The sequence below is a fragment of the Ochotona curzoniae genome, unplaced genomic scaffold (assembly GCF_017591425.1).
Source record: "Ochotona curzoniae isolate NIBS_2020 unplaced genomic scaffold, NIBS_Ocur_1.0 scaffold_1037, whole genome shotgun sequence".
NCBI classification, from domain to species: domain Eukaryota; kingdom Metazoa; phylum Chordata; class Mammalia; order Lagomorpha; family Ochotonidae; genus Ochotona; species Ochotona curzoniae.
The window spans coordinates 19,370,338-19,380,196 of record NW_024467083.1 but is presented as its reverse complement, the minus strand read 5'-3'; the positions used below and the strand labels follow the sequence as shown (position 1 = coordinate 19,380,196).

Genomic DNA, 9,859 nt, shown 5'->3' with positions numbered 1-9,859 from the left:
TTCAAGTAAAAAAACGATATGTATTTTAGTCAATAGCTTAATCCTTTTCTGCTGGCCCTTCCTTCATTCAAGCAACTGAACATTCTATATACAAGAGAGTCATACCTGGTTCCCATTTCAAAGTGCAATATAGACACTTAAGGACAGTACAAAAGTAACTCCGGAGAGGAGCCCTGGCAATTACTGCACATTTAGGACAAGGGTTAAGATTTTAAAACGATTGGCAATCACAAGAATTACTGATGACTAAAATACAAAGAAACTATCAAGAGGAAAAATGAACACAGTTTTTGTAAAAAAGTAAAATGGTTTCTACAAAATACAAAGACCATAGGACATATCACAACAATGCAACTGACCGAATTTCCTTATTTATTAAAGAACAGAAGTCAATTTTGCTTAAAATTTAAAAAAAGACATTGAAACTTTATCTATTGAATAAAAGAGAGAGAAAAAAATTGGTTTTTAGATCATATATTTATTTAAAAAAATAAAATGGATTGACAAAGTTAACACATTATTCTGCATGCTAACAGGACTTCCCAAGCCCATGAGAGATACTTCTTCTTGAGCAATAAAAAAAATTTACTTCCTCAACAATGTAAAGATAGGAAAACTTTCAGTCCAAGCTCAAGGTCTTTCCACTAGTTTCACCTCACAAGCTAGTGGGATGCATCTGTGTCACAAGCTGAGCTCCTTAGTAAAGAAAGCTTGAGAAGACACTTAATGAGGATGTTACTAAAAGACGACAATTTGTTAAAATTATGAAGTAACCATCTTTTGGCCTGTAATTATTCTACATTAGAAATCTCCGCCACTGGGATCTGCTTCTTAGGACATGATTCTGTATCCAGGATAATTACAAACATATGGCATTTTGTTTTTCCTGCATGCTTCCTTGGGCCAAACTTTGTATGACAACTTGTACAATTTACAAGATGGGACTTGAATTCCCATTCTCACACACAGGATAGTTAGGGAGTGTTACCAGTAACAAAGAATAAAGGTGACACAACATTGATTATTATAAATTATATTTGTTCTTATCCACCCCCTTTCTCCTTAATGTGTTCAGATTCTTTCTTGCAGAAAACATGAGCTTCCTATAAAACATAAATTACATCATTAATGATGATTAGAATGAGTTGTTGAGGCCTTGATTCTGAAGACATGTATGTGCAGGTGAGAGGCAATCTGATTGCACACACTGACGCAGTAGCGGATCAAATCAAAGAAAGAGAAGACCTAGAAAGGAAAGAGACGATTCTGAGCATCTGCGTACACCTTCCCGAAGCTTCCTGAAAGCAAAGCAAGGCCACCTCTGATCTGTTTCTTTTCAGCTCAAATTCACCCTCAGTTCTACATGATTTAATAACTCAATTTGCACATAATCTTTTCTTTACACTATAAGGACCAACAAATGCTTAGCAAATTTTTCAAGCGCTGTAGGTCGCACTTTGTCACAATTGCTCAAGTCTGTCACATAGTGTGAAAGCAGCCACAGAGAATATATAAATGAGGCATCCTGCAGAGACCTAATAAAACTTCACTGAAAAAAATACACTGTAGGCTAAAAGAGTGGTTTGCCAGGCCCTGTTTTCTATAACCAGAAATTTGGAGTTGATTACTGGTGTATGTAGGACTAGTGAGAATAACCCCCAAGAATGACCCAATTATGAGGCCACAGGTTCTCACAAAGTTTTATAAATGTGTATGTGGATTTTCTGAAGCTTCAAATTATTACAAATGTATAATCTGTTTTAGGACTGGCCTATCAAAACAAGAAAACAAATAGCTTGCAAAAACAGAAAATATAACATGGTTTAATACCTACCAGGGCAATCCAAAGTACAATATATTCATCAATAAAGCTGTTAAAATACTGGTCCAGAAACAAAAGCGCTGGACCTATGAAAGCTGTGTCATGCAAATGCATTTCACTTTTCGTCATGTGGGCAACCTATGAATAAAACAGAATCAGTGATGTACACATTTTCACATTAGAGCAACTGTGAGCTATACAGCGAATCAGTACTGTGTTCAAATATGCATTTCAAAAATCAGTTACAGGGTTACCACCCTCACTGGACAGCATGAAACCCAGGCTAGGAGCAGGGGTGGCTTGACAGAAAGGCACCTGCCAGTGGGTGTATGGGCTGGATAATAGGTTGGTTGGGTTGAACCAGGCTTCAATGTCCATTGACGTGTGCGAGAGCTAATTGGGATGTGGGACAGACTGGACAAGCCTGCAGTGCATACTGGCAAGCATGGGAACCAGGGTAGGGGGCAGAACTGGTAGGGGTTTTGGGGAGTCGCCCCAACTAGGCTGTAGCTCCAACTGGTTTGCATGAAGACCGAGTATGAAGTGGGTAGAATCGAGCTGGACTACAACACCCATTGGTTCACAAGGAAGACAGGGCTGGAAGCCGAACGGACCCAGCAATCGCAACGACCAGCATATGCATAAGCTGATTGGTGTGACAACAGTGTTGGAGTCTGTACTAGCAAACTCACTCAAGAATCAGATCTGGGATCAACTCAGATGAAGTTTCTTTGGATATTTCTCGAACTGAACTGCTGATCTTGGAACCCCAACCATCAAGAGACTGTCAGCCAGTAGACTCTGAATAGGTTTCATTACGGTTGGGACGGAGAGATTGGCAGCAATCCAGAACTGATGAACTATCAAAACTGTATGAGCAGGACCCTTGGAGCGTGCCTCATGTTGGGGATCGGGGATGGGTGGGAGGTAGGGTGGGGCTTTCCCCTTTGTTACTCCCCTAACCCTAGATACATGGCAAAATGATTATATTAGTGTGGAAACAATGATATTACCCACTTTTACCCTGTAGCCCGTGACCCTTTGTACCCTAATAAACTAAGATTATTAAAAAAAAAAAAAAAAATCAGTTACGCTATTAAGTATGAATAAGAAAGAAAGGGATCATTGGGTTAAATAACTCCACAGAAGGTGCTGACTGTGCACTCTTAACTGGAGCTGAGCTCAAGAGAGAAGGTGAAGTTCCAGGGACATCAAGCTCTACTTTAAAGGGGAGTATGGTTTCCTTGCCGATGTCAAGCAGACAATGACTTCAAACTTTAGAACTGCCTACGAAGTCACAGAATGAAAACCATGGCCATAAAAACATTAGATGAAAGCTAAATACTAAATAAGGAAAAACTTCAGCACTTACCACAAGCTTGTTAGTGATTTTAGCAGATACAAAACCAAATGTCAGTATATAAAGACAAGGATGCTTTTCAAAAAGCTGTACTGCTGATTTCTTGTATATCATCGCAGCTAATGTAATCACTGATCCAATGTGGAGAAAAGGAGAAAGGACACTAGTCCCCTGTACAAAGTGAAGAGAAGAGTTAACATATTACATGGCACTGCTGCAAAAGCGTTCAATTCAAGCTTTTAAGAACCTCATATTGCCTGACCACTGGAGATCTCTGTAAAAAACACTTGTTCACTGTTCCCAGAACGGCTAATGAAAAACAGCCACACAAACTGGTTAGGCAACAACTAAAAATGTGATTTAAGTAGTCAGGATTACTTTCACAAAGCAAGCCACACTTTCAAATAAATACTTGTTAAAGTGTGCGTGTGTGTTTGTGCATATACAAAAATATGCATCTGCTGCATATGTACCTATACATCTATATCTAACTATAAAACTGAGACATTTTGGAATATTGCTTTCTTCTTAAGGATAATTAAATTCTGAATTACCAGGTGCTTTTACACATTCAAATGAAAAACAAGACCTGGCAGAAACAACTGCTGGACAACTTATGCCATACTCACTGCTATTGTTGATCCATTTTTGCCAACACCACCTGTGAAGATTACACGGAAGTAATTTGTACAGGAAAATATGGTCCCTGCGACAGTGCAAAGTGCAGGAAAAATTTTCATTTGAATATTCAGCACTGGAATCTTTAATGGGTAGAGAGAGAAAGCAATTAAAATATATACAAACAGTATAAATACTTTATTCACATACCCAAATACTTTCCATTCCCTCAGTTTAGGTTATACTTGAAGTTTCCTCTCTTCATTTCATGCAATGTAACAGATCGCAACACATGAGGCTATATAAAAATTATTCTCATCTCTGGAACCGGCTTGCGATTTTACTAATCTGTGTCATAAACAAATGCATCCTAGAACTGGCAGCAGTGGAACAAGCTGTCTCCTGGCAATTTCCTTCAAGCAGTGTACCTGCTTTTTTCAATAGGCACTTTTTAAATTCTACCTCTAAATTTATGGTGCATTCTTGATTATGGTATGAAAGAACAAATAAAATATGTAAGAAGGGGGATATTTGCAACTGGATTAAAAAAATCTGCAAAAGAAAAAGAAAAGTTCTATTCAGAAGAGTTATCAATGTAAGGAGCTAATAATAAAAGTAGAAGACAGTCATTCACATGCAGGAGAAAAAAAGCCAAGTGAAGCACATCTAACCAGGTCTAAATGGTGTATCTACAATTTAAATATAAAAGTTTTCTTTTCAGAAAAGTAATCAATAATATTGTCCTTGCAATATACATTGAAAATATGTATGAATTTATGTAAAATTTAGCTGAGTGGACTAGTATAATTAATTTAATCTTGCAAGCACAATATCTACCATTTAAAATGAAATGTAATGTATTTTTTATATCATTTAAGATTTTTGTTTTTATACCTCTCTTACTTTTTTGGTCTTAATTTTTCCTAATGTGAAGTGAAAACAATGCAACATGAAAGTAAGTTATATGTTTTAGTAACAAATACAAATCATAGCAATAAGATTTCAAATAGGCAATGGGTTCGTGCAATAAAAGCAATTTCATCAGGATTATTTATACTTTTTAGGACTACCATTTGTTAATGCATGACACTGCCTATTTTTGTTATGTTTAAAACCAGTAATATTGGCAGAAATGTTTGTATACTTCATTTCTACAAATGCTCAAGAACTCACTTTGTTTATACAACTCTATGAGCTCTTGCAAAACTTGCAGTTCTATAAAAAACTGCTCAAATTTCAAGTTCTACTCAGTAATGTTTCATTTTGTCAATTGAAACAAGTCAGACTAAAAATAAAGCTTAAAACTCTATGGAACAGCCACCAAGGGTATTTTTCCTTCATTAAGCTCATATACAACTTTTACAATCTAACTTGTTTTCAATACAGGAGAAAACCATGGTTACTTTAAACTCCAGATTTTTGTTGTTGTTGTTGTTCCAGTTCAGAAAACTAGGGACACTACAGTTTAAATCTGATGCACCTGGATGAAATCCAGTAATCTGGCTAGTTTCCTGTTCCTGGCCTTTCTGCCACTCTGCTCTTTTATTCACAGACAAAGGCCTTCTGTGGCAAAAGGGGAAATACTACACTGACTCCAAAAGAGGGCATGTCTGTAGCAGGACCAGGACACTGAGTTAAGTGCCAACTCAATGTAGGAGTAATCTGTGGCATGATGGAACCCACTGGTTTTAAGTGCATTTACAATTTGGTGAAAGTGCTCTAGAATCATGGAAATTGTTGCACTTTGAAAGACAATAAACACAAATGAGGCTTAGATCACAATGTAAGCAAGCCGACTACAGACGGCAGGAGCAAAGTGTTCTAAGTATTCTCAACTCCTATCACTTCTGTCATGTTAAGTTACATACACCAGCTCTGGGGTTTTGCTTCAGTTCATTTTTATACTCTCTCTAGAACCCTGGTTGTTGTAGGCCCTTAATATACTCTTGTTGAAAGACTATGATCTTTTCCTTTTCTCTTACTGTCTATAGCTCTGAGAGTATAAAGAAGCATGAAGTCTCATATAAACAAGGAAAAAGTTACCTATTAGAAATAAACAAGAAGAGAAAGCTGGAGTCATAGGAACACTAAACATCACCACTTAAAACACGAAATGATCCCTTAAAAATTGGTATAAGTTGAAGCATTTAGATAAAATACTGTTTAAGTGTTGCTGTTTTCACTTCACATTCAAGATAATGGTGGTTGGGCACATTCTGTTTCCTCCCCCAGATCACAAAGGGTGGGTACATTTGGTCTTAAAATTCTCTGTATTCACTTACACGAAAATATGTATAATATAATCCCATGTGATTCACTTTTTAAAAAGATACCAGAGGTTAAAAAAAAGTCAATTCTCTGCATCTTTCACTAGATTACAATGAACACATGTGGTTCAATTATTCATATTAAAACAGATTAGTATCAGTATTAAACTATTATGCTAGTTTGCTAGTGAGTATAAATGACAACATGGCTCATGTTTTGAGATTAAATCTTTTTGAGATTAAATCTTTTCTTCCAAATAATGTGGGAATGACTGGTAGAAAATCATAAGCAAATCCCACCAAAATACAGAAAACAATACCACAACTTTAGTTTCCACCAAGAGTTGGAAGAAACCATTATGTTTGAGTAGTATAAGAGTAAGGGCATTTTCAGTCTTTTTTTTTTTAAGTTCAGAATGAGACACAAATAATTTGTACTACACAGCAATTATTCAATCAATCCTGAAACACATCTGCAAAAACATTCTCCCAGTTACTCTAATTGGAGTCCAGAAAATGGCTCATGATATAATATATATTTAATCAAATGCCACATTTACAAGAATCACCTATCAGTAACACTGAGTAGTTCATACGTGTTTCTCTTCCAAAATGAGGATATTCTTTTTAAAATTTTTATTCAGAGAAGTGACTGAGAAAAAGTAGAAATTCAAAACATGACTTCCACATGGGTAGTAGCAGCCCAACTACTAGGGCCATAACCCCTTCTGGGTTTTATTAACAGAAGCTGAAATCAGGAGACAAAGCTGGGAGCTGAACCTGGTAACTATGTCCCACTAGGCTAACTGCCTGCTCCAATCCCTTTTTCCTTTTCTTCTCATCCCAACCCTAAAGAATGATGCTACAGATGATAATTCCAAGACATTTCAAAAGGAGATAGTTTTCTGGGGGAATCAATACACAAAATGTTGTTTTGCATTTTTTTTTTGCTTGCTTGCAATGTATAAACCAAAGAATATCTTTTGTGTATATAGATGAAAATCACCCAGCTTTTTAAAACAGATGATTGGCTAAAATCAACATTATGGAGACCTTGACACTGTTTTTGTTCGCTCGTTTGTCTTTTCTTCTTTTTAAATAATAAATCTGCTTTCTAAAGTTAAAAGCCTTTCAATGTAATGAAGATTTGGACAGCAACTTCAGCGTTATGGCCACAAACTTAAAAGAGATGAAAACGTCAAAGCTGAGTCCTCATTAGATCTCCCCTCCATTTTGGAACACAAATAAACAGGAACCTCACATGAAGTAAATGTTTCTAAATGAACAAATCACTTCAAAATGGCATATTCAGTAATGACCCCAGAAGCACATACATGTAAATAAAAAAATACTGGTCAAACAAATCCCTAACCAAAAAGCCCCAAAGTGCTCCAAAATCCAAAATCATTCAAGTTTAAACTTGTGAATTTTGGAGTATTTCAGATTTTCCATTTGTGCAGTAGGGACGCTCAACCTATAAAGTATATGTAAATATTGCCAAATGGAAAAAAAATTGAACTCTGTAACACTTCTTGTCACAACTTGCAAAGTGGTCTGGGATCAATTGTGGGAACATGTACTGGGAGTTGCTCGACACACTATTTCACCAAGTCTTCGAAGTCAGGTTCTTCCTTTAAGTTTAATGATGGTAACAGTAGGACCACGGATGTTAAAGCATTGGCTGGTCCCTGTGAATCTGTTTTCTTGCTGCAACTGGGTCCCATTCATTCCTGAACTGGATTGCTAGCTTTAGTAACTCCACTCAGCTCTGAATCTCGGAGTTCCTCAGACAACTTGAAAAGATGATTATTTTACCTCAATTACAACCAAACATAGGAACAATCTGCATCTGTTATGTACATACATTGATTTTAGGTGCTAATCCTATTTGAGAAGCTCAAAAGTATAACTGATGCAATTTACTGCCACATACTACCTAAGAAATAAGGAAATGTATGTGACACATGTATAGATAACTTCATTTACAACGTCTTATGGCATTTCAATATATATGCCAGGATAGTTATGTACATAAAATGAAATAACATTATTTATTTTCAAATGATTAAGCCAGAAATACCATTTCTGGGATAATAGTCTAATGAACTTTTATAGGCAATTTTTTTGTTGTTGTTTAAGATAGCCCAAATATTTCTGTGGGATATTTCTGGTATGCAATTCAAGTTTTAAGAAATAATAATCCATATGATCAAGGGATATTAAAAAAAGTTAAATTGGGTTTGAGGTGGGCTTTACAATATGGTTTCAAGAAAACAAAATCTATGCTTTTCTTTCTATAAGTTGAATTGTACAAAAAAACCGAATCTACTAAAGAACAAAAATTCTTATCTCTGCACATTAGTCTTAAAGCCTATGGAATCTCTACAGTGAAATTTGATATAAACCTACAGAGAGAGCATTAAATAGTTCATGGAAAACAAAACTTGATTTTGATGTGTATTTTTTCAAACTTTTTGAAAACTTGGTGTATGAACCCTTATGCCTGTGCATAACTGTATGTGTGAGTGTATAGTTTATATATGACAAAATAGTTTCATCAGCTCCAATGACTCTAATTTTTTAAAAAAAGTTATGTTCATTTATAATTAGCACATTAGACTGCATTCTGAAGGGTGACGGTGGAAACCAAGAGTTAACTGATAACCAAGGAGTACAAACTACTTTGATCCAAACATGGAACAATATATTCATACCCTAAGAGCAGCAATGGCTTGTATCAAGTATTCATTATTTAACAGGCACTATTATGACTTCTTTACATATATTAATTCACTTAATGAAATAATTTTATGAGATAAATACTGTTATTGTCTTCATCTTATAGAAGAACTAGGCTAGAGAGTTAAACACAGATTCAATTCACAGAGGCAATGGAGCCTACAGTCAATGTAGTCTGGTTCCAGAGTCTGTGCTCTTGGCCCCAATATTGCAGTTCCTCGCTCACAAGTTTGTGGAAAAAGTATGTCTGTAAGGTGACAATACTTTAGTTCTGGTTGGAAATCCATGAAAACTGCTTCACAGCATGGATTAGATCCAATAAGCACCTAACCTATTTTGGGGTAAGAATGATTCAGCTTAATGCAAGTGACAGAAAAATATGTAGATTCACGTAGCTCAGAAAGAGAGTAAGAGTTTAATATTGTTATTGGTTAACTTGCTACTTTACCTGCTGTTTCCTCATCTGTACAATTACCTGACAACAGTAATTCAGATTCTGGGAGGTGCTATAAACAGCCCTGGAACAGACCTAACGTACTGCAGCGGTAAACTGACCATGCTCTCAAGAGAAGTCCATGTTCTACTGTTTGCTGTGACTTTTCATTTTCATACACAAAAAATAATCTAACACATTACCTTACAATTGGATTATCCTATATTAGATAACACAAACAAGACAACATGCATTACATGGGATACACAATGTGAACAAAGTTACCATAGATTGCCAAAAAGGTGGTCCTCCAATCACTGCCAGCAAATGCATGATTATTATGAAGATTTGCACTTCAGTCACATCAATTCTGATTAGGTATAAAAAGCCAAAAAAGCAGAATTACTCAAAACAATTACAGGTTAATTACTTGCAAGCATTGCAGCATTCCTCTATCATGCACAATAGGGAAAAACTCAAATATTAAGGAAAAACAAAAAAAGTGTCAAAAATCTGTTATGACCAAAAATCATGCGGTCCAGACTTTCAATTTAATGGATTTCACAGAGCAATAAAAAACCCCCTTTTCCAAATAAATTTGAATCACTGAACTCAGGTTG

General features: G+C 35.8%; 1 protein-coding gene across 3 annotated transcripts in view; it reads right to left on the bottom strand.

The window, feature by feature from the left end:
- Positions 1-458: 458 nt before the first annotated feature.
- Positions 459-9,859, bottom strand: part of CEPT1 (choline/ethanolamine phosphotransferase 1) — a 38,954-nt gene continuing 29,553 nt past the window's right edge. For 2 of the 3 annotated variants that reach the window (XM_040999217.1, XM_040999218.1), the window contains 5 exons: positions 9,525-9,609; positions 3,812-3,943; positions 3,195-3,353; positions 1,835-1,960; positions 459-1,245 (listed from right to left, as the gene is read on the bottom strand). In XM_040999217.1, the coding sequence (XP_040855151.1) occupies positions 1,126-1,245; positions 1,835-1,960; positions 3,195-3,353; positions 3,812-3,943; positions 9,525-9,609 (622 nt within the window). In that variant the 3' untranslated portion in view covers positions 459-1,125. The remainder of the gene's footprint in view (positions 1,246-1,834; positions 1,961-3,194; positions 3,354-3,811; positions 3,944-9,524; positions 9,610-9,859) is intronic. The other variant, XM_040999220.1, reaches the window with a different exon arrangement.